General features: G+C 37.4%; 1 protein-coding gene across 1 annotated transcript in view; it reads left to right on the top strand.

Annotated features, from left to right (window-relative positions):
* Window positions 1-26,481, top strand: part of CCDC152 (coiled-coil domain containing 152) — a 34,188-nt gene that overhangs the window by 7,152 nt on the left and 555 nt on the right. The window contains exons 2-6 of the mRNA XM_027519973.1: window positions 3,550-3,618; window positions 15,152-15,216; window positions 18,840-18,942; window positions 24,396-24,523; window positions 25,884-25,967. Coding sequence (XP_027375774.1) covers window positions 3,550-3,618; window positions 15,152-15,216; window positions 18,840-18,942; window positions 24,396-24,523; window positions 25,884-25,967 — 449 coding nt within the window. The remainder of the gene's footprint in view (window positions 1-3,549; window positions 3,619-15,151; window positions 15,217-18,839; window positions 18,943-24,395; window positions 24,524-25,883; window positions 25,968-26,481) is intronic.

Raw genomic sequence — 26,481 nt, 5'->3', positions numbered from 1 at the left:
CTTATTTTTTCTACATACAAACTATATTAATTAATACACATTCAAGGATACAATACAGGGGATGTGGAAACTTGGCAACAAGCATTGGCTCATCAATGAAATCTTTTACTAGTTTTATTCTGACAGTTTCTAACTCTCTGAGAGGCTCTAAACTGTTTGAATATCTTAAGCTTCCCGTGCCTCTCGAGGCTGGAAGACTGTAAACAATCGTATGCATAGCTGTAGGAGTCCGGGTAAACTTGTCAGGCGAGTTAGAGAGCTATCTGAGGGGTTTGGATTTAAACACTCCTAGTTGCCCAGGAACTTTATTAATTGGAGCTGTAAGTTAACTCTTTGACAGAGAGAGCGAGATGGTGGTGGGGGACAGCCCCCAGTAAAGTCAGAGGTGAGAGCACAAAGCAATAAAGTAGGCAGACTCTGGTTTTTTGGGGGGTAGATGCTCGAGAATATCCGCGGGGACTCCTGAGGCTCGATCCCACCTTTGTGTATGCCGAGCCTCCTTCCTCATGACCTTTGTCATGAGTGGAATGTCTCTCGGGCTCCTGGCAACATTAGAAGTAAGGATTATCAAAATAAATATCTTTACCTGAAAGAGTTCACTGTCTAGTGGGAGAAACCATCTAACTAAAATGTAATGTGAACAATGGATAAAAGTAATATATACAAATTGTGGGACACAGAGGAGAGAAACAGTAACAATGTTAAATATCTGTGAATGAACTTAGAAAGTATATTTTTTCATTTGGTTGTCAGAACAACCTAATATAGGAGAAAAGTACATTACCCAGAGCGTCATAGTTACAAAGTAAAGAAGAAAAAAACTCTAATCCAGTTCTTTTGATTCCAAATTTCATGGTTTCATCAGCATGTTATACAATTCCTGAGGAAGTCTTGAATTAAGAGCACAGGATTTAAAATGTGAAAAACCTGTGTTCAAACCTAGACCTACCATGTACTGTGGAATCTTTGTTAAGTTACCAGATATCTATGGGTGACTTCCTCCTTTTGTGAGATCCAGATAATGATGCCAATTTCTCAGCATCAGTTTGAATACTGATTATAATGTTTATAATGTACTTAATGTAATGCCTGACAGGGTAAATATTCAATAATGTACTTTAATGTACCTAGACAACTTTTTACTGTTAGATAAAAGTATGTCACACTAATGCACAGTGGCTGAATATCCACTGTAGGTCTCTAAAACTGAAAGAAAGAGAATAAGGTTCAATGTTTAATAACCATTAAGCCAAGCACATAAGAACAAAATTGCCTAATCTTTCTTTTTAAAAATACTGTTACTCTTTGTGAAGTTTTCATCATTATATATTTAGCTACTATAATTGTAAACTTAAACTGGTGCAACCTGGGTTTCTCAAACTTATAGTAAAAATGTGATAGCAATAACTATCACTAAGTCTTTCTCTGGCTCTATTCCTGCCCTCTTTCCAGGGCCTCTCACCTATTCAGATTAGTCTGAAGAAGTGATCCTACGCCGATCTTCTTGGTATATTAAAGTAGTTAGAATCATTGGCGTTAGTGCTGGACTGCTTGAGATCATGTTGTAGCTCTACCATCTACTACTTTTAAGTGTGAGTTTGGACAATTTGCTAAACTTCTATGTGTCAATTTCCTGATATGTAAAAATGAGGCAAATACTAGAATCAATGTCATAGAGTTAAAAGGGTTAAATGAATAGTTGCAAAGCATTTAAAATAGCAGTGTGTTATTATTCTCATACCACTGTTTCTCCATTTACTCCTTACCGTTATAATGCCTGTCAATCAAATCACTTAAAAAATATTTAGGAAATGACTATTATGGACCACAACTCTTCTAAGTACTAGGGAGAAATGTTAAACAAGACAGAAGATAGCCCCTGCTATCCTGAAGCTTACAGCCAAGGGCTGCTTAAAGTTACAGAAGTCTCCACCACTGTTGCCCTGCTTCAAATGTTTAGCTGTTGCCGGTGATACCAAGAATATACATACTGAAAGCTTATTTGCACATTTCAGGCTTGATTGCACAGAATTCTCCCATTATTCAAGAAGACATTGGCACCAAAGTTGCTGATGCCTTGTAACCCAACACATTGAGTTTTTACTCTTTGTCGCTACTCCCTTGTCCTAGGACTCAGGCAAGAGGACAGGTTAGAGGACAATGAGGAAGAAAAGCCTTATCTTCTCCCAAATGACACTTGTTCACCAGCTCTGACTCTCTATCTTTGAATAAAACTTCATTTTCCTTGACTCTCTTTCCTTGGAATGTTCTGACTCTCTTTCCTTGGAATGTTTTTATGGAAAAGCCACTTGGGTACGTGCCTCACAGTTCTCCAGACATATCCAAATGTGCCTTATTTCTAGGGTAGCTGTTGCTAAAGGCACATAGAGGGAATCCCTACTTTACTGGGTTTTTCATGCCTTAGAAAACTCATAACTAAATCATGGAGTGCATTTGACTTAAAGACTGATTTAAAAAGTGTTTATTACAGATGGCTAACAAGCACATGAAAAGATATTTAACATCACTCATTATTAAGAGAAATACAAATCAAAACTACAATGAGATACCACCTCACACCAGTCAGAATGGCCATCATAAAAAAATCTACCAATAAATGCTGGAGAGGGTGTGGAGAAGAGGGAACACTCTTGCATTGCTGGTGGGAATATAAACTGATACAACCACTATGGAAGATGGTATGGAGATTCCTTAAAGAGCTAGGAATAAAACCACCGTATGATCCAGCAATCCCACTCCTAGGCATACACCCTAAGGAAAAAAAAATTGAAAAAGACACATGTACCCCAATGTTCATTGCAGCACTATTTACAATAGCTAGAACATGGAAGCAACCTAGATGTTCGTCTACAGATGAAAGGATAAAGAAGCTGTGGTACATGTATACAGTGGAATACTACTCAGTCATAAAAAGGAACGCATTTGAGTCAGTTCTAATGAGGTGGACGAACCTAGTGCCTATCATACAAAGTAAGTCAGAAAGAGAAAAGAGAAATATTGTATATTGACACATATATATATGGAATCTAAAAAGATGGCTTTGATGAATTTATTTTTAGGGCAGCAATGGAGAAACAGAGATAGAGAACAAACCTACGGACATAGAGGAGGGGAGGATTGAGAAGGGGAGGTGTGTGGAGAGGATAAAATGGAAATTTACAATACCATATGTAAAATAGATAGCCAATGGGAATTTGCTGTCTGACTCGGGGAACTCAAACAAGGGCTCTGTGACAGGCTGAAGGGTGGTAAGGGGAGGGAGATGGGAGGGAGGCTTGGGAGGGAGGGGATGTGTGTACCAATGGCTGGTCCTTATTGATGTATGACAGAAAACCACAAAATTCTATAAAGCAATTACCCTTCAATGTAAAAAAAAAAGTGTATTATATAACTTATTTTGAGATACCTGGTTGCTTTATTAAGTCTCATAATTGTCAATTAAATATTATTTTAAGTATTTTTTAACTTTGAGATAATAATTCCAAAAAGAAAGTAAATATTCAAATAGATTTGTCTTTTATGTTTTAGAATGTGCTACTCTTCATGATATGATAAAAGGGCTACAGCATACCATTGAATATCAACATAATTTGAAGGGTAAGTTAGAAAAAAAGTAAAATCTAAAAAAAAAGGTTGTATTTAAGCATCTTTAAGAATAGAAAGTTTTTACATTGCTGACAGTAATCTTCTCTTAATCTGATCTTGTTAAATTTATCAGCTAAGAGCAGGATTCCTTACTACTCAATAATATCTTCCTAAATTATTGTAAAATAAGAAATGTCATGCTGAATAGAACAATTCAGTCATATTCTGACAAAAACATCAGGGTTTTATAGTTGATTATAATAATTCTCTTTATTACTTTAGAAAGGTTAGAAGTATATTTATTCCCAGTAGTATTCTTGGTCTTTAATAACCTTGTGTTCAGTTTTAAAGGATGGGTATTATGAGTAATTACTTCATGAGTATTCTGTTCAAACCTCAGAGATAGTTTAGTTTACTATTTAATTTCTGTCATTGAGTAAGGTTTTTATTTGTGTAAATTAAGCCAACATCTTCAGCCACCATTGAGAAAACAAGGCAACCAAGTGTTTTGTCTTGCTTTAATTTAGCTACAGTGCAATGTTAGTGGCATTTTCCTCTACTATAATTAATTAATTAATAAAAGTCACTCAGTCATGTCCCACTCTTTGCGACCCCATCACCATACAGTCCATGGAATTCTCCAGGCCAAAATACTGGAGTGGGTAGCCTTTCCCTTCTCCAGGGGATCTTCCCAACCCAGGGATTGAACCCAGGTCTGCCGCATTGCAGGTAGATTCTTTACCAGCTGAGCCACAAGGGAAGCCCAAGAATACTGGAGTGGGTAGCTTATCCCTTCTCCTAGGGTCTTCCTCCACTATATTAGAGTTTAAACTAAATTGCCTCCAAGATCTCATAAAACTGACACCAAACAATAAGAATTTTTTATCTTAGTCCTCTGCTTTTCTCATAATGAAACTACTTTACATATATAGGGGAGATACAATACTGACCTTTTATGGTATTTATTTGATGTGTTATTCCTTATAGTCTTTTAAGAACTACTATTAGTTTTTACTTTTCCCCCATTGGTTTACCTTAAAATATTTCCTCAAGTGTTAATGAAACAAATATAGGAATTGGATCAGAAGACTTCACACTTAAACTGCCGAACAGCTTCTGCAGTACATAAAGGATTCATTTCCATGTTGATACACCACTAAGAGCTGTTCTGGAGATCAAGAAGGGTAGTAGATAGGGAGCCATATCATCTCCAATATCTTTTTTTAAATTTTTTCCTGCAGATGTCTGATCACGGTATGTCCCATAGGTTTTTGCTTGGCTTAGTTCTAGCATCCTGCTCATTTTTTCCCAGTATTTGATCCCTATCCCACACCTGGTTTGGGCTTTCATTTTTCCATCTCAGTGCCAAGGGCTCAGAAAAACCTTTCCTTTCTCTGACTAAATATGACACCTAGCTGCATTTTTTTTAATGTATCTGTTCATAATCCTTTACAGGATTCAACTTTTTCCAGGAGTTTAACCCTTTCTAGGATTTTGTTCAAATAAAACATCTACCAGAGATTAACATTAAATACTTTGAAGTTCCAGAAAGTTGATTATAATTATAAACATGTTAAACATATTGCTTTATAAGAGGTTATCAAATATCTACCATAGTCAAGAATATTATATTTTCACAGATATGGTAGTACAGATCTTTTAATAATCCATTTCTGAAAAATGGATATCCTATGCTGCCTCTCAGGAAGAAATAGTGATTCACTGATTTCATTTGTCCAGTGCTCCTACAGGTTTTGCCCAACATGATAGATGTGAACTACCTATCTTTCTTCTCTTTGATCTGTTTGATTCTCAAGATTGTATGGATAATTTGCTTATCAAGGTTACAGTGGTTGTAAATGTCTGCCTCCCCAGAAACTATTTCCTTTTCTTAATATAAACCTGACTTTTTTTCTAAGATTCATTCTTAATCCACGTGATCATATGCCTCGGGAGAAGCTAGTTACACCCCAATTCCAAGGGAGGGCTTCTGAAATATTTTCCTCTCTCCCAAAAAACTGTTATTCTGGTTGTTGTTAAGTCTGCATATAATGCCTGAAATTGTTGCAGACTGTTTGCTTTCAACCTGAAAGTGATGACAGCATTGAGGAGAGCAGCAAGAAAAGACTAGAAGGATATGGTGTCTTGACTGCATTATTGAGTTACTGAATCAGTTGCCCTCTAAGCTGAAGAGTTTCTTCAGCCACTATGAGAGAAATGATAACCTCCCTTTACTCTCATCCATCAGTCTTTTCAGTAGGTGCTTATGGGCTGTGTAAAAGATGATCCATTGAGATGCAGAAAGAAAACAACACAATTCCTATTAATGCTTATTTTTTATTAAAAGTAGTCAGTCATGTACTGGAGAAGGAAATGGCAACCCACTCCAGTACTCTTGCCTGGAAAATCCCATGGGCGGAGGAGCCTGGTAGGCTACAGTCATGGGATCGTGAAGAGTCAGACACGACTGAGCCACTTCACTTTCACTTTTCACTTTTATGCATTAGAGAAGGAAATGGCAACCCACTCCAGTGTTCTTGCCTGGAGAATCCCAGGGACGGGGGAGCCTGGTGGGCTGCCGTCTATGGGGTCGCACAGAGTCGGACACGACTGAAGCAACTTAACAGCAGCAGCAGCAGCTACTTACAATCAAAATAATCCTTTCAAACTGGACAGTAGCTTTAAGAAATAAAATATGTTTGACAATAATACTAATAATGCAAGCACAAATCAGCAATAAAAAAGTAGCAAAAAAGTAGCAGAGCTGTCACTTCTACCCTTGTACAAGTTCAGAAACATTAAAAAGTTTAATGAAAAACTATCATAACTGATGAAATGTCAGCCAATGGTGGCCAAGTGTCACTGCCTTTGAAAAAATTAATCTATAGCAGGACTGTTTACAAATGAATATTTAGAAATGGTTCCATCATTAAGTGATTGGGGGCCAAAAATGTGTCAACTTTAAACATTCTTACATGCGTATTAAACTTGGCATAGAAAGCTAAATTCAATTAAAAATTCTTCAAACAATGATCTAACAATGATTCTCAACCCTTTGTTAAATGTTTGTTTTCAAAAATCTTTTGAGAGGCTTATAACAACATCAAGGAAGATGGATTTGACAGAATTTCAAAAACAAATCACTTTTGCCTAATCAGTGTTTGGGACTGAAAAATGAGTACAGTAGGCCCTTCATATCTGCAGGTCCTGCATCCATGGATTCAACCAACCCAGACTGAAAATACTTGAAAAAAATTTCAGAAAGTTTCAAAAAAGCAAAACTTGAATTTGCTAAGGGCTAGTAATGGCACCCCACTCCAGTACTTTTGCCTGGAAACTCCCATGGACGGAGGAGCCTGGTAGGCTGCAGTCCATGGGGTCGCGAAGAGTCAGACATGACTGAGAGACTTCACTTTCACTTTCCACTTTCACGCATTGGAGAAGGAAATGGCAACCCACTCCAGCGTTCTTGCCTGGAGAATCCCAAGGATGGAGGAGCCTGGTAGGCTGCTGTCTATGGGGTTGCACAGAGTTGGACACGACTGAAGCGACTTAGCAGCAGCAGTAACTATTAATGGCAGAAAGCAAAGAGGAATAAAGAGCCTCTTGATGAAGGTGAAAGAAGACAGTTAAAAAGCTGACTTAAAACTCAATATTAAAAAAACTAAGATCATGGCATCCAGTTCCATCCCTTCATGGCAAAAAGAAGGGGAAAACGTGGAGGCAGTGACAGATTTCCTCGACTGCTTCTTGGCAGGAAATCTATGACCAACCTAGAAAGTGTATTAAAAAGCAGAGACATCACTTTGCTGACAAAGGTCCATCTAGTCAAAGCTTTGGTTTTTCCAGTAGTCATGTACTGATGTGAGAGCTGGACCATAAAGAAGGCAGAGCACCAAAGAATTGATGCTTTCAAACTGTGGTGCTAGAGACGACTCTTGAGAGTCCCTTGGACAGCAAAGAGATCAAACCAGTCAATCCTAAAGGAAATCAGGACTAAATATTCATTGGAAGGATTGATGCTGAAGCTCCAATGATTTGGCCACCTGATATGAACAGCTTACACTTTGGAAAAGACCCTGATGTTGGTAAAGATTGAAGGCAGGAAAAGAGGGCAACAGAGGATGAGATGATTGGAGGACATCACTGATTCAATGGATGGGAACTTGGGCAAAGTCCACGAGATGGTGAAGGACAGGAAGGCCTGTCATGCTGCAGTCCATGGGGTTGCCAAGAATTGGACATGACTTGGTGAATGGACAACAACAAAAGTAACTATTTACATTGTATTTATAACTATTAACATAGCATTTACATTGTATTAGGTGTTATAAGTAATCTAGAGATTAAAAAAAATATTAAAAAGATATACAGGATGTGCATAAATTATATGCTAATACTACACCATTTTATGTAAGGGGCTTGAGTATCCATGAATTTTGGTACCCACAGCAGTCCTGGAACTAATCTCCAATGGAAACCTAAGGATGACTGTGTTGTGATTTAGTAAGTACAGCCAGTAATGCATTTGAACCCGCAAATCCAAGTATCAAGACAGCCTGAATATTAAAAAAATTTTCATAATCAAAGAGTTAAATCAACATTGTAAAAGCTACTGATGCATTTCCAGTGGCATTATCTCACTAAAATTTATCAACAATAATAGTGATTCAATAAAAAGTTTTATAACAGTGCTTTAAATAATATTAGAATAAATTAACATTTTTTTCCTCTTTAGTTCACCTTCTTAACTTCTACTTGTATCCTTTTTAAGAATTATATACAGTAAGAAAGTGATATATATATATATAATTTATAAATAGACAAGAATTGGGGTGTACATTCTCATTATTTTTATTAACAGGGCACACAATTATGAGAGTTTGGAGACTATTAGTTTAGAACTTCACTTTATCTGTTTGTCACTACTTTTTAGATTTTGTGATTTTGTTATTTATGTTGGCCCACCTATTCCCTCCTAATATTTACCAGTTACATGTGAGACAGTGGATGATCCCTCTTACCATTCCCTGATGGCTCAGTGGTAAAGAATCTGGCTGCCGATGCAGGAAACTCGGGTTTGATCCCTAGGTCAGGACGATCCCCTGGAGAAAGAATGGCGCAACCCACTCCAGTATTCTTGCCTAGAGAATCCTATGGACAGAGGAGCCTGGTGGGCTATAGTCCATGGGGTTGCAAAGAGTTGGACATGACTTAGCAACTAAACAACAACAAACCATTTATGGCAATAGCATTGGAATTTCATAACTTAAGGGAAAACTTGAGTCTCTCATTCTCATGAGTGATTGGATGATTAAGTTAAATATATTTTCTGAGATGTTCTCATTGTCAAGGACCAAAGAAGCTCTTCATTTATTACTGCTAACCTGACACAGAGAAGGAAAGTCATGAAACAATATTTAATGACATCTGTTATGCTGGAGACATCTATCAGGCTGGAGAAAGGCAAGGGCCCATTGTGTAGATTATGCAAAAGTGTTGGCAGCCTTTTATACTATGAGCCTTTGTTTTCTTGCTGCTTCATTACCCCAAAGAATGAATTCATTCTATCTTTGAAATAATATGTATTTGGAGTTCAGGATATGAACATAAAACAGAGTATGATTCATCCAATATATCATAAATGATAGGAATATTTTTATATTGTTTCTTATATTATTGTAAAAGTATTATTCTATATTCTACTTTAGGAGAATCTCAGTAATTCACTATATGAGAGATAGTGACATTATACCTGTTAACTTATCATCAGTGGTTATTACTGCCCAGACAAAGGAAACAAGATTCAGAGCCTTTTTTCCACTAGAGGAGAATTATTGCGATATAACCAGCCCTAGATCAATTGAATTTCAGGCATTTAAACACATGAGCAGTGAAAAGAGAAAAAAATAGAGACGTGAAATCAGCCGAATATTCAGAGCACCTCCAAAATCAGTAGAATTCAAACATATTTGCCAATTTTCTCTAAATAATTTATTACAACTTAATATTGCTTTTTTCCTGTCTGAACTGAGCCTGAATAACTTAAATTTATTTGAGCCCTTATACTCTAAAAGAGTGGATTTTAAGGAAGACATTGTTATGGACAGTGCAGCTTTACTGTACAAAATTGTTCTAAACAAAATGATGTAGTCAAAACTGATCACTGATCAGAATGTTTTGAAAAGAGCAAAAGCATATATTCAGTGTTATTCTATAAAAGAATTGTATGAGAAACTAAGCTAATCCATGATCAACTACTACTTAAGAAAAAAAATAATGCTTACATGAAAATTAGTTTGAATAATGTAGAAATACTTCTTTCAATGTAATTGTGAGAAAGACCTTCTTAAAATAATCAGACTTGTTCAGTTCAGTCGCTCAGTCGTGTCCAGCTCTTTGGGACCCCATGAATCGCCGCACGCCAGGCCTCCCTGTCCATCACCAAATCCCGGAGTTCACCCAGACTCACGTCCATCGAGTCAGTGATGCCATCCAGCCATCTCATCCTCGTCCCCTTCTCCTCCTGCCCCCAATCCCTCCCAGCATCAGAGTCTTTTCCAATGAGTCAACTCTTTGCATGAGGTGGCCAAACTACTGGAGTTTCAGCTTTAGCATCATTCCTTCCAAAGAAATCCCAGGACTGATCTCCTTCAGAATGGACTGGTTGGATCTCCTTTCAGTCCAAGGGACTCTCAAGAGTCTTCTCCAACACCACAGTTCAAAAGCATCAATTCTTCAGAGCTTATAGTATATCTTTTGAAGAATGCTATCATATTTATATAAAAATCTTTTAAGTATGGGGAAATGACTTCTTATGAATATGTACTGTAGAATCTTCATTATTTAAAAATTGCCACCTTCCAAGAGAGATTTCCTAAAGGAACATTAAAAGGAAGGTAAAGAACAAAACCTATAAATAATTTTGGCCACCAACATAATTTTCAGGGCACAGTGCAAAGTGAAAACATGGAGTCCATGTTCAAAAATTAGGGAAAAAAATAACATTAAAGGTTCTGAAATATAAAGCTTCTTCCTTTCTTTTGTGATCTCTCAGTTGTCAGGATATTTTATTTGTTGTTTAATATCACTCAATGAAAAATGCTTTTAATTTTAATTATGAGCATGAATTTTACTATTTACCTTTCTATTGTACAAACTAGTTTTAAATTCAAAGAACACAACTCATATGTGGAAGTACAGAAGTACACAATTAATACTTCATAGTTTATACATGTATATCTGTTTCATTCTTACCAGAATAGAGAAAATGCTACACAAAACTACCTCAACCATTTTTCATTCATTTTAATTCTTGAGACATGCACATTCTACCAACACTCTCTACCTTCTGCTTACTGATGAATAAAAAAAAGACTGAAATGAAAAATAACTATGAATTTCCCTATTTTTCCTTTTGTTCCATGTCATCATTTTTTGTCTGGCTAATAGAGAGAAGTAACAGAAGTAGTAAGAAAGGATATGATAGAGTTGCTTGGTCATTCATGTTTCTTAGAAGACCATTTCCTTCTTTCTGGATTTAAAGCAAAATCTAGCTCAGGTTAGACAGCAATTCCTTGTCAAATATCAGGACCAGGTGGACTCTACAGTGATCAAGATGCTATTTGAGTTTATCTCTGCTCCAGCCAGTGCAGCAAGAGCCTTATACCTTAAGGAAGTAGAGATATGTGTTTGAAAATCTAATGTAAAATCTGGGAAGATGATGAAAAAGAGCTGTGCCAACAATAATAATATAACATGGATTATAATAATAATATAACATGGATTATACTACAGATGAAAGCCAACAAAAAGCCAACTGGGGAGCACTATAAAATATTAAGGAGGTTAGCTGTTTCTTCAGTAGATGACTTTAATTCATAGGTAAGTTATGTGCCTCTGTTTAGCATAATTATAGATATGCCAAAGCTAGATACTAACATAACATTTAGATGGGTTGATCAATATTTCTTGCAGAGGGAAGACTTAACATCATTAAAATGTCATTTTCCTGAATTTAATATACACATTTCATGTAGTTTAAATTAAAATATTAAATTTAGGGGTAAAGGAGAAGATTGCATAAGCTAATCTTACAGTTCATTTGACAGAAGAAACAAATAAACAAAAACAGAAAGTATGAAAAATAAGAAGAACGTAAGGGAGGAGGACTTCCACTACCAGAAAATAGCATGCTCTGAAGCCATTGCAATGAAATCAATATGGTATTGGCATAGAAAGTGAAAAATACATCCATGGAAAGAATGATCTAGATTCTAGAGACAGGCCCCAGTATTTGCTAACTTAATGATTGATGCAAGGAATATTTCAATCTATTGAAAAAGAATGATATTTTAAAGTATGGTACTGACACAACTATCTTACCATCTGGAAAGTTTTCCAACCATATCAAAAATAAATTCCAGATGGATTAAAAAAAAAACACTTTAGTACAAAAAAGAACAATAGAAACTTAAAATCCAGGAAAAGCATACAACCTGGAGCTGAGGGATATCATCTTAACCAATCTGAGAACCTCAGTTACTATATAAAGAAAAAAAGACCCAACACACCTTCTTAACAACAATGCAACCAAAGTACAAACAACAACAATGCAAAAAGAACCCTACATGTTATGTGTAAAACAAAAGTCAAAAAGCAAATAATTTATTTGAAATAAAAGTGTTTTCAAATACCAACATAGTTTATATCTACAATACAAAGAGTTCTACAAATTAATCAGCAGGAACAAAGAGAATTTTTAAATGGCACCTTTAATGTCTGGCTCAGGTACAGATCCTTGCTCTGTTTCAAACCCTCACCACACACTAAATCAGGACTGACTTTTTCCTGATCTAAGTATATGATTTTCCTTAAAACACCTAGTGGTTAACAAGAGTGAATATAGAAAAATGTGAAGCACCCTCCTTCTCCATCATGCCTTGTCAAGAGAAGAGTTTTGATTTAAAAAAAAATGTCAAAATTATGATAGGTATGAAATAATAGGGCAAATTGAAGATGCAAAACTGTATTTTACTTAAATTCATTTTTTCCTAAGTTTTCCTTAATAGGGCATTATATAACTATGGTTCTCAATAATATTGTTCAAAGATTAAACCTTCCTTTCCTTCTAGTTTAGCTTAGCTTACTATATCAACTCATCTTCTTTTTAAAAGTATTTATTTATTTGGCCACACCAAGTCTTAGTTGCAGTGTATGGGATCTAGTTCCCTGACCAGGGATCGACCTCTGACTCCCTGCATTGAAAGGTCAGAGTCTTAGCCACTGGACCCCCAGGGAAGCCCCTCATCTTTTTTGTACAGTAGTTTTGTTTCCCTCACCTATCCTAAAATACAAACTATACTAATCCTCAAATACAGACCAATCCAGCCATATACTTGCTTGACTCACAGTGCTATAGGCATAGGCACTGAAGGCTATTGGTAAACATAAATTGCAAAGTCATTTTGAGTCCCAGTTTCACATATACCCTTAATTTATCCAGGCTTTTAAATTTTTCATTCTTTAAGTCCCCAACTTTAAATATTTCTTTCTCATTAAACCTACTTTACTTTCTATTTCATAGAAAAAGCTGTCAGACATAAACTACCTGATTTCCTGTCACCCACTATCCCTTCTTCCCACTGCACTTCCTCCAGTGTATTCATACACAGACATATCCTTTCTTCTTCCTCCTTAGCTTTGAAGGAAAAAAATCCTTCTTCCTATCCAAAGTTATCTTTCCACTTAACTCTCATCTCTCATCACCTCTCTCTTCTGGGATGTTGCATCTTCTACTGTCCCTTCCTTTCTCATTTCCCTCTTTCTATTGGTCATTCCTCTCAGCTTTTAAACAACTCAGATCTCTCCCATATTTTCAATAAACACAACAAAGTGTCCTTGATTTTGTATTTATTCCCTCCAATTACTCTCACTCTTTCCTTTTGCAATGGAATCTCAAGGGAATAGTGTGCACTCACTATCTCTGTTTCCTTAGCTTCATCTAGTTTTTGGGCTTCCCTGATAGCGCAGTTGGTAAAGAATCCGCCTGCAATGCAGGAGACCCCTGTTCGATTCCTAGGTCTGGAAGATCCACTGGAGAAGGGATAGGCTACCCACTCCAATATGCTTGGGCTTCCCTTGTGGTTCAGCTGGTAAAGTGTCCACCTGCAATGTGGGAGACCTGGGTTCAATCCCTGGGTTGGGAAGATCCCCTGGAGAAGGGAAAGGCTACCCACTCCAGTATTCTGGGCTGGATTAGTCATACACGGACTATACAGTCCATGGGGTTGCAAAGAGTCAGACATGACTGAGCTACTTTCATTTCCACTTCACTTTTCATCTAGTCTTCAACTTAGAACAATTGGGCATCTCCCAAAGATTTCAGATTCAAATTTCTCTCATTTCACCTTTTTATTGCATTTACTGCCATGGATTATAACCCCCATAAACTCTCTTCTCTTAGTAACACCCTCTCCTGCATCTCTGGACACTTCTTAGTCTCCTTTATAGGATAGTTTTCCTTTAGCCACCTCTAAATGTTTCTCAGCCTACAAGAAATATTCTCCTGGATATCTCAAGCATTTCAAATTTGGCATGATAAAGATAGAGATCCGTCATTCTAAATCCTAAAAATCTTCCCCTTTAAAATCTTCCCTAATTGATTAACAGTTTTCATCCACTCAAATCAGAAACCTAGAAGGCAAAGGTTCCCCTTTTGCTTTTGCCGCTGCTATCCAATCAGCATTAAGTTTCCTGATAATTCTATTGTCTATATAGTTATCTTTATTTTCCATTGTCTCTTACTGCCAGTGACCTACTTTAGGCTCCCATTATTTCTTACTTGATCTGTTACTGATGTATGGACATCCTCTGGGTTCAACCCCTTCCCTATTCATCTTCTGCACTGCCAAATAATCTTTTTGAACATGTAACTAATAATTTCATTTCACTGTTCAGAATTCTTTGGTGAGTCTATAACCTATAAAATAAAATTCAAAGTTTTTCATCTAGAATCTGTCTACTTCCTATAAAGTTACTTCCCCAATCTATTTAACACATTCTCCTTATAAATTTACACTCCAACAATACTGTACTTGAATTGTAATTTTCCCAAATGTGCTATATTGATTCAAGCCCAAAGTCTTCTGGATATTTTTCTGTATCTCTCTCCAACTTACTATTTAAGTCTCAGATCAAGTGCTCCCTCTTCTACAAACCTTTTCCTGACTTAGAACTGACCTAAGCTTTTCTTCCATATCACCCCACCATATTTCAGACACACTGCCATTACCAAACAGTTATCACAGCATTATCATAACTGCTTACACATCTATCTATCTTACCACTAGGCTGTAAGTTCTTTGAAGAGCGATAATTTTTTTGTTTCAGCATTCCCAATGTCATTCACAGAGCCTAATGTGTAGTAGATTTTGTATTCACATGTTTAATACATACATGAACGAAAACTTGATGGGTTAAAAATATTCCCATATTAATTGAAAAGTTCTATATATTATAATACTCTTCATTGACTTTTACACAGGTGAAAATGAACAACTAAAAAGAAATGCTGATCTTATGAAAGAAAAGTTTAAAATGCATGAACAGGTGAGTTTATGTGTCTTTATATTCTATCAAATACCTGTGGAGCATTGTCTTCCCAAATTAGGAGGGGGGGAGTCATTTTTAATTAATCTAGGCAGCCAAAAAGATACAAGTTTTGCAGACCCTCAGTGTTTTACAAACTAATGTAATAGTATATTGCTTGCATTACTTTCTTTCAAACAAAAAGGGATGCAACAATTTTGCCATTTATTTAAAAAGTTATCTTAGAGTTTTTACTCTTCAGTATACTCTTAATTAGCACTTTATAAAAGCTTTTTTGTGATAAAGTGAATGCCTTCAGTATTTTATGATTTGAGTGATCTATTGAAATTTTATGGCACCATCCAAATGAAGAGAGCATTTTATGTGGGTCCCCAATTTTCTCCCAAGAGCCAGCATACACTCTGCTACTTTTTCTTATCTCCTATAAAAAGAGCATCATGATAATAATTATAGAACATAAAACCTAGTGCCTAGAACATAAAATATCCTCAATGAATATAAGTTCCCACCCCTCTGCCCTTTGGGAGGTTTATTATGCTTGTTTTTTCTCATCTCCCAAGAGCCAATATGTCAAACTCTGGCAGATCTAAGATTTCCAAAACTCAGCTTAGATCTGTATCCACCTTAGAACTTCAACTTGAAGGATGATCTCTGTTTCAATCTGGTTCTTAAAGAGCCTTTGAAGAAACACAAGCTAATTCTGTAAACATGCTGGGGCTTCTAGGTAATACTCAGGAGTAATGAATGGTATCTCATGTACTCTTGGAAAATTTAGCTTCTCATCACCAATTTTGAAATAATTTAAATATCCCTGGGTTATATCCCATTCTTTATATTTCCTTTATATCTTTACTTTATTTTTCCATCCCTTTCATATCTTTCCTCTACATTTCAACAATAAATGTAGTCAGGGTGTAATTGGAACAGAAAGGGAGAAAACTTTTGCCTCCTCTTCTAAAATGTCAGATTGTAGAATACTTCTTTGTCTAAAATAATATGAATTTTCAGAGGGGTGGGAATGACAGAAAAAACACCGTAACCCAAGATTCTGAGCTTATTAACTGCTGTCCAAAGCAAACTAAAGATTACCTCAACCTAATGAACATTCTCTAGTACAACACCTCCAGGCACATCCAAGACATACGGAGAACCACTCCCTAGAAATAAACTTTGGAGTTACTTACCAGCCATATTTATGAGACTGGAAGATTGGTAACTTGTATGTGAAGAATGCTTAAGTTTTATAAGAAGATATAACCAGAAGCTGTCCCTTGGAATTTAAAGTTCTCAAGAAAGCAAATGAAAAGAAGGCAATCAACAAGAACCTGTTGGAATTTTGTCCCCTTAAAAAGAAGAAAGGATTGGACTCTTTGGGGCTGTTACAGATTATACTAGAGGAGAAGAACCCAGTGAGATACAGCCTGGTACCAGCCCAGACGTTTAAGATAGGCTTCATGCCTCGAGACTACAGTGAAAATTCTCAATCTTACCAAACTAACGGCAGCATGTCAGGTGGGAAAATCAATGGAGAATGAAAAGACATGTAGATTTGTCTCCTAGAGTTTCCCAGAGCAACAACTGCTTAGTGCACCAATTTGAGTCAGGAGTCATTTATGAAAGCCATTGTGTAGTTGTCCATCTAGAAATCTAGATTCAAGCATAGGAAAAATATCACAGTCTATGAGATTGACCCCTTCAGTCACCTACCTAACTTTAATCAAAGGCAATGGTTGGATAGGTTCAGCCATTCCTGTAAGTTTTCTGGCAAACTAAGTAACACAAGTAGGAATCCTGACTGTATCCTCTTGAATTTAAGGAAATTTTTAATTATATATATAAATTAATCTTTATTTTTAATTATAGCTGCTTAAACCAGTGGATCTTGACTTTTTTTCATCTCCTCAAATACCTGAATATACTGAATATCTATTAAAACCCATGAACCCTGATAAAAAAGTGCTCAAAAGGGCACGTGCATGCATACAATTTCAGGAAGTTAACAGACCCTTGAAAACCCTTTATCTGGGTCTAGGGTAAGAACCTCTAACTAATAATTCTTATTAGCATTCTCATTCATTGAATACATATCAAGGGATATACACCAGGAGATAGGAATACAACAGTGAGTAAAAACAAAGTCCCTGCTTTTACAGTGCTTAACACACATGCGTGCCCAGTCATGTCCAACTCTTTGCAACCCCATAGACTATAGTCCACCAGGCTCCTCTGTCCATGGGATTTTGGCAAGAATCGTGAGTGGGTTGCCGTTTCCTACTCCAGGGGATCTTCCTGACCCAGGGATCAAACTCTCATTACTTGCATCTCCTGCATTGACAGGTAGATTCTTTACTACTGGTGCCACCTGGGAAGCCTTACCATGTTTATTAGAAGATTTTTCTGGGCCTCCTGCCTGCATCATTGTCTCTTTCTTACTATCCCACTTCACTTTTATTCTTCCTTCTTTACTCCTCTCCATCTAGAAATATACCTCTGGAAAAACTGAAAATTTAATCTCTCTGGTGGATTTCTCTTTCCACACTTCTCTCAACACCTCTCTCTAGGGACTTCCCTGGTGGTACAGTACATAAGAGTCCACCTGACAGTACAGGGGACGTGAGTTTGATCCTTGATCTGGGCGGATTCCACATGCCACAGAGCAGCTGAGCCCATGCACCACAACTACTGAAGCCCATGTGCCTAGAGCCTGTGCTCTGCAACAAGAGAAACCACCACAGTGAGAAGCCCAGGCACCCCACCTAGAGAGTAGCCCCTGCTCTCTGCAACTAGAGAAAGCCCTTGTACAACAATGAAGACCCAACACAACCGAAAAAATAAAATAAATACTTTTTTTAAATGCTACTCTCCTTATGAGCATAATAAATCACTTCTCTGCTTCAACAACCTATAAAACTAACCTCAGGAGGCTGTTGACCACTTCTCAGATCCCAAATTCATCCTTCTTTAGCCTCCTCATAAAGCTGACCCTTACCATAGATAATGCTTAACCTCCTTCTGGAAATTAGGGATGTTTATATAATTGTCAGAAATGGAAAATTCAGGCTACATTCAAAGAGATTGACCCTATGTTAAGGTAAGTTTGCTGCTGCTGCTAAGTCGCTTCAGTCGTGTCTGACTTTGTGCGACCCCATAGACAGCAGCCCACCAGGCTCCCCCGTCCCTGGGTTTCTCCAGGCAAGAACACTGGAGTGGGTTGCCATTTCCTTCTCCAATGCATGAAAGTGAAAAGTGAAAGTGAAGTTGCTCGCTGGCTATCAAATGATACATAAAGTTGGCTCTACAATATACTTTGGCTTTTTTGAAATATTTTAATGTTCATGCCATTTCTGCACACACTTAAAATATTTTGAGCATCTATGATAAGTTATGGATATGGTGATGAGAATTCAGGAGGCAAAGATAAAAATCATTGTGTCTAGATGATCTATCTACTTGAACAAGAAATTGGTCCTTCTCAAAGTTTAGCATTCAAACAACGAACAATATCTTTCCTCTCTAGATATAATTATATATCAAAAATTAATATAAACTTTGAAAATTTCATCTAATCAAAAGATGTGAACACATACTTAAATTGAACAATGAATATATGTTTTAATCTATAGGAACATAGGAATAATATTGCCAAACTTATGAGTGAAATGAAAATCAAAGAGGAGGGACATAAGATTGAAAAAACAAAACTTTATCAAGATATGCAGAAAAAAGGTAAGTTTTTATTTTTAATTTACTGAATTCTAAGATACCATATATGCCAGAAAATTTGGAAAACTCAGCAGTGGCCACAGGACTGGAAAAGGTCAGTTTTCATTCCAATCCCAAAGAAAGGCAATGCCAAAGAATGCTCAAACTACTGCACAATTGCAGTCATCTCACACGCTAGTAAAGTAATGCTCAAAATTCTCCAAGCCAGGCTTCAGCAGTATGTGAACCATGAACTTCCAGATGTTCAAGCTGGTTTTAGAAAAGGCACAGGAACCAGAGATCAAAGTGCCAACATCCGCTGGATCATGGAAAAAGCAAGAGAGTTCCAGAAAAACATCTATTTCTGCTTTATTGACTATGTCAAAGCCTTTGACTGTGTGGGTCACTGTGGAAAATTCTGAAAGAGATGGGAATACCAGACCACCTGATCTGCCTCTTGAGAAACCTGTATGCAGGTCAGGAAGCACCAGTTAGAACTGGACATGGAACAACAGACTGGTTCCAAATAGGAAAAGGAGTACGTCAAGGCTGTATATTGTCACCCTGCTTATTTAACTTCTATGCAGGGTACATCATGAGAAACGCTGGGCTGGAAGAAGCGCAAGCTGGAATCAAGATTGCCAGGAGAAATATCAATAACCTCAGATATGCAGATGACACCACCTTTATGGCAGAAAGTGAAGAGGAACTCAAAAGCCTCTTGATGAAAGTGAAAGAGGAGAGTGAAAAAGTTGGCTTAAAGCTCAACATTCAGAAAACAAAGATCATGGCATCTAGTCCTGTCACTTCATGGGAAATAGATGGGGAAACAGTGGAAACAGTGTCAGACTTTATTTTTGGGGGCTCCAAAATCACTGCAGATGGTGACTGCAGCCATGAAATTAAAAGACGCTTACTCCTTGGAAGGAAAGTTATGACCAACCTAGATAGCATATTCAAAAGCAGCGACATTACTTTGCCAATAAAGGTCCATCTAGTCAAGGCTATGGTTTTTCCAGTGGTCATGTATGGATGTGAGAGTTGGACTGTGAAGAAAGCTGAGCACCGAAGAATTGATGCTTTTGAACTGTGGTGTTGGAGAAGACTCTTGAGAGTCCCTTGGACTGCAAGGAGATCCATCCAGTCCATTCTAAAGGAGATCAGTCCTGGGTGTTCATTGGAAGGACTGATGCTGAAGCTGAAACTCCAGTACTTTGGCCACCTGATGCAAAGAGTTGACTCATTGGAAAAGACCCTGATGCTGGGAGGGATTAGGGGCAGGAGGAGAAGGGGACAACAGAGGATGAGATGGCTGGATGGCATCACCGACTCGATGGACCTGAGTTTGAGTGAACTCCAGGAGTTGGTGATGGACAGGGAGGCCTGGCGTGCTGCAATTCATGGGGTCGCAGAGAGTCGGACACGACTGAGCGACTGAACTGCAGATACCATAAAAAAACTTACATGCATATATAATTTTTTTCAGTAATTACCAGTATTCTTGAGTAAACACTGCCTTTACACATCTCAATTTAGGTTTGTTGCTTTCTTTATATTTATGTGATATAAATTACATTTATAAATTGGACTCATGGAGTTTGAATTTAACATTTATGTGAGATAGTTAATATTATTGTAAAATTAATATAAAATGTAAGTTAGCTTTGATATTTATATACTCATCATATTGAATATAATTTCACTAAGAAATTATATTCACTATTCACTAAGAATGAAATGTAATTTCTCTAAGAAATTATATTCAATATTCAATAAGAATGAAATATTCTTCCTTTAGCAAAGTAGGTCTCATGAACTAATGTTGAGAGTTAACTGGTTTCATAAAGGTATTTAAAAGTTTCTTAACAAGCCTAGATGCACACCGTATGCAAAAATTAACTTGAATAATAGATCTGAATGTAAACCTATATCTATAAAACAGCCAGAAGAAAGCATAGCAGATAATCTTTGTGACCCTGAGTTAGCCACAGTTTCTTACAAAGAAACACAAAGCACAAACAATAAAGGAAAAAATTCTAAATTGAACATCAAAAACTATTAACTTCTGTCCTTCAACACAAAAGAAAATGAAAAGACAGGCTACAGACCAGTAGATAATACTTACAAACGCATAACTGATAAAGAACTTATGTTCAAAAATCTATAAGGAACTCTTAATTCAATAATAAGTCAAACAACCCAATAAGGAAAGGAACAAAATACTTGGACACAAATAATATATACAGATGAAAATAAACACATGAAAACATATTCAACATAATTGGTTTGTAGAAAAATGCAAATTAAAACCACAGTGAGATACCACATTGCACCTTCTGTTGTTGTTCAGTCATGTCCGACTCTCTGCGACCCCATGGACTCAAAACCTCAGTGCCAAGTGTTGGTGAGGGTATGGAGCATTGGAATTCTCATACATTACCAGTGGGACTGTAAAATTACACAACCACTTTAGAAAAGAGTTTTGCTGTTTCTTTGGGTTCTCTGAGAAGCAGATGCCTAGATAGAATTAGACATTCAAGAGATTTGTAAAGGAAAACATTTGTGAAGATAGGGAGGGAACTGGGGGAGATGGGTTAGCTGTTACAGGTTGAACCGATGTGAAAAAGAGAAGGAAGAAAGGTGTGCTGGACAGGAGAAGTCAGTCTGTGACACATTTATAAGAAAAAAGTCAGCAAAGTTGGGCCAAAGTTGCCCATCAACCAAGTTCTACAACTCTCAGGAACAACTCTGCCTTAGTATCCATGCCAAGTTCAGTCAGTGGCTAGGAGCAGCTCTTGGGAATCGTGACCTCAGCATAAACATGGTCATGAAAAGCAATGAGTCAGTTACGGTCCCTGAAGTTGGAGATCTGAAAGATGCATTTTCATGGGCACAACAGTTCCCTCCTTATGCTACACGTACCTCCTTCTCCATTGGAGTTCAGGCAGCAGGTTCTCCATACTTCTATGGACGTTTCTTCCTCAGGAGAAACCTAGAAGAGGGGTTGTTGAAGTGTTCTTCCTCCTAGGGACCTAATTGTGTATTTTCAGCCAGCAGGTTCTAGGTCAAAACCTTGGTTCAGGTTAGGGAACTGAGCAAAAAATAATTTTTAATGGGGCCATGTGCCCTCAGCCTCCTGTTCCTCCATTCTTATTTCTTTTGTACTTGTTAAGCAGCATTTACTGCTCATCTGTTAACTAACTCTATGATTCTCAAAAATACCCCTTTGGCTGCTTTCTGACCTTTCTGGTCATTATAGTAATTGTGGCCTCCTGGCTTCTGGCAGTTAAACACCATCATCTGGCTTCTATAACTTGGTGGGGGAAGGGGGACACCATTCATGAATATTAATGAGCCCAACTTTATAACCTCTTACTGGCAGCCCTAGCTTGCAGATAAGAGTGAAAGTTGAACTTCTTGGTGATGCTGGTTTGTCTCTCACCAGCACATTCCCTGTGGCTTGATTAATAGTGTGCCTTCTGTGTCCTCCTAAGGAACATAATCCTTTGGTGCGTTTTCTTGCCTCACAAGATACATCTACTCAAGCATGCCAACTTTTGAGAGCCTCCTTATACCTTTCTCGCTAGCTGTCAGGGCATCTCAGGTGTTGCCACTTCACTCTGTTTTGGCCAGTGCTTTCTCTAGAGGTCTAAGGCTACTCCAACAGAATTTGCCCCATATCCTGGGTCCTTGCTAGGGTATTATGTCCCCTGACCCTAAAGAGTATCTTCAAGTCTATTAATTCTTGCTTACCTAAGTCTTAATTTCTGTCGTCTTCTATCCAGCACCCTCAAAAGTGCCTTCTCAAAGGTATTCACATGGCTCTTCCCAATACAACCTAGCTAATTCTTGCAGCTCTTTGGGGTATATTCACTTTCCCCACTTACCAGCCCCGGTACTCCCCCAGCCAGGTGATACTGAGCTTTAACCCTAGTTATTAGCCTAGCCACCAAAAGAAGAGGCTGGGGCAGTTTTGGAGAAGAGCCTCTGTAGCATCTTTCATCAGTTAAGCTAAGGGCTAGCTCTTCCTAGGAAAAGGTAGGTCACTTCTGCCAATTCTGAGCATTTAGGGGAGCTGTCAAAGCAGTTTCCTCATAGGCATTGATCCAGATACCCCTGTCCTATTTTTTAGGATATTAGGTGTTTCCAACCAGGATTTAGCATGGCACACCTGTTTCTGCTGAGCATTTAAACCTCTCTGGAGTTCTGCAACTTTAATGATTAGATTCTGTTGCTCAGCTGTGCCTGCGCTTCCACTAGAGTTTGTAAGAGCCTGTCTATGGGCTTCCAAAGAGACCCTCTGACTCTCACACCTGTTCTTTAAATCTTTACCTTCTAACAGCTCTGTTTCTTATTATCCCAATGCAGGTAGATGTAAGAGACGTGGGTTCGATCCCTGGGTTGGGAAGATCCCCCAGAGGAAGGCACAGCAACTCACCTCCAGTATTCTTGCCTGGAGAATCCCAGAGACAGAGGACCCTGGTGGTCCATGGGGTCACAAAGAGTCAGATACAACTGAACCAGCTGAGCATACACACACAGGAAGTCAATTTAATTTAGCGATAAATAACTCTCCTGTCTTTGTGGGCTTTGTTTCTCATCTTTCAAATGTCTGAACTATTATACCTACAAGGCATTCACCTCCACCAGGACATTTTCCCAGATAACTGCTGATAAAACCTTCAGTGGGCTTCCCTGGTGGCTCAGTGGTAAAGAATCCGCCTACCAATGCAGGAGAGGTGGGTTCAGTCCCTAGGCTGGGATGATCCTCTGGAGAAGGAGATGGCTACCTAACTCAAGTATTCTTGCCTGGGAAATCCCATGGACAGAGGAGCCTAGCAGGCTACACTCCACAGGGTCACAAAAGATTTGGACATAACTTAACGACTAAACAACAACAACAAAATCTTGAGTAATCAGACCCCTGTGGTGTACTAGGAACTCCCAGTCCTCCACATACCACTGATGATGGCGTCCTCTTCCTCACAAAGTGGTAAGTGCCCATCCTAACTGTTTCTTGTGCTGATTCAGATCCTCCAAGGAACCACCGAGATGGGAGTAGAAACTCAGAAATTTACTGGACAAAAATGCCTATGAAGGGAAATAGTGAGGGAGCCAGAACAAGCTGGTATAGCTCTAGTCATCCTGTGATGTGAAGCCCTCTATACATAGGAACCCAGGCTTTGTGTGTCTCTTTAACCAATAAATCTCCTATTCTCCAGGCATTCAGAGAACATTATTCTCTAGATATTTAAGAGTACAAATTAGTTTACTTATTCAAAAGCATTCAATGGGCAGCCCTTTTGTTTCAATCATTTTTAAGGGACTTGTTAAAAATATATAAAAGCTACCCTGCACATAAACAGTTTCTAAAATACATTTTTATTAATAAATTGTACTTTCTTGTCATTTTTTAAAATACAAAAAAGTAATCTTCTAAGATTTTTGAAATGTTACGGTGAATTTTTTTTATTCAGTCAAATTAAGCGAAGAAAAGAATAAAGAACTGATAGAGAAAAAGGAGTTGGAAATTTCCGAGTTAAATGCAAAGTTAAGAACTCAAGAAAGGGAAAAACAAAATGAAATGATCAAACTACAGCTAGAGGTAAGTGTTTAAGGCTCTGCTGAATTTGAGGATGCATCCCTTAGACTAGGCCATTCTTTGTCATCACAGTGAGATAAATTTCAGGATTAGAAACAAGCCTGTGAGACAGTTTCACACATGCTTATTCTTCATCCATAGCATGCAGTGCTCAAACCCTGCACAGCTGTTACACTGCCTTTCAGCACTTGGCCTCACGGTGGGACTCCAGTCGTTCAAAAGGTGCTGATTTCCACAGAGGGTCCTATCTCCTCTGCCTGCAGAGACAGCTCAAAGATTACCTACATTTGACAGCTGAGTCAATGCAGCCAAAAGGACTACTGTTCTAGCAGTAGGGAGAGTGTTTCTAATCCTTAACGTTACTCTCTTCTCAGCAGTAATTGTGAAACCCTGATGAACCAACTGGAAGTTTTTCATTTACAATAAATAACTATTTTTTTCCTAATAAATGTGTAGAAAGATAGATGGTGAAGAATCTGCCTGCAATGCAGGAAACCTGGGTTCAGTCCCTCGGTTGGGAAGATACCCTGGAGAAGGGAACGACTACCCACTGCAGTATTCCGACCTGGAGAATCCCATGGACTATACAGTCTATAGGGTCACAAAGAGCCGGACACGACTGAGCGACTTTTACTTGCTATTCATCTTCATTGTAACTATCCATTCTCTCCCCAAACCAGAACACGATCTCACTGAGTTTATTCTTAGTTCACACTATAAACTCAACCTGAAGGAAAAATAATTGAAGATTTTGCAAAAAAAACATGACCTGTAAGAATGGCCCATGAGAATTTTTTTAACCTGATACAGCTTAATGTCAAACCAGCAAGCATTCAAACTAAATCAGTAAAATCATATCCAAATTCTACTATTTAGCCTCACAGTTTCTATAGAAGGGTATTTAAATGTTTTCCCATGACTGTTGATTACACTACATTTTCTTTACAAAATACACTCATAGCAACATGAAAGTATTTTTATCTACCTTTAAGTTCATGAGATTCTCAACCCTAGTTAACTAGATTCTTAACCCTACATGATAGAATCAATGGATGTCTTGAGGAAAAATGCTCCTGACCCCAGCCCAGAATCTCTAAGGTAGTATCCAGGTATTCGGTTCTTTAAAAAACCTGCCCAGATAATTTTATTTTTATTTTTTATTTTTTCCAGATAATTTTAAAGTGCAGCTGGGGTCAATCTTGTTTGGGTAATCCTTGTTCTGAAGACTTTTCTATCTTCTGTTATACAGTGAATACAATTGAACTACAGATGATACATCTAAGAATATAGTGGATTATATTTATAGAAACAATTGTTTCATTTAACTAGAATGTTCTCAACTTTCTTTTTAAACTTGATTCAGTTTGATGCCAAGCTAGCAAGAGTTCAAACTAAAACAAAATCATATCCAGATTCTACTGTTTCACCACACAGTATCTACAAAAGGGTACGTGAGTTTTTCTTCCATGATTGTTGCTCAAAAAATTCTTAATGTGTTTCCATAAAAGTTATATTTAAAACAATATACTTAGCAGTTTTCCTGAAAATATATTTATCCCACTATGAGACATTAAATTTTTAATAATCTTTGTAAGTCACTTTCAATTTAAACTAGTAAATCTTAGTAGTAAATTAAAACATTAGACAAGTCCTTTGACTCTTTGGACTATCTCAGGAATTCCACAGTGTATTTTGAACTAAAGCTGACTTACTATTCTGAAGTTGTTTAGATACTCAGATAGCATATTTCTTCTTGTTCAACAAATAGTGCTAATGTGTGTTTTTTGTCCTTACACCAGTTTTACCCTGTTAATGCCTACATAAACAAAATTATAGACCTTTTAAAATATGGTATCTTTTTAAATACCTTCTTCTACTTAAACCAGAAGCATCGTTTTTGCTGTTTTGTTGTTCCTTGTATTAATACTTAGTTGTATTATTTATGAACTGCAATAACAAAA

The sequence above is a fragment of the Bos indicus x Bos taurus genome, chromosome 20, assembly GCF_003369695.1.
Source record: "Bos indicus x Bos taurus breed Angus x Brahman F1 hybrid chromosome 20, Bos_hybrid_MaternalHap_v2.0, whole genome shotgun sequence".
NCBI classification, from domain to species: domain Eukaryota; kingdom Metazoa; phylum Chordata; class Mammalia; order Artiodactyla; family Bovidae; genus Bos; species Bos indicus x Bos taurus.
This window is presented reverse-complemented; position numbering and strand designations above follow the sequence as displayed.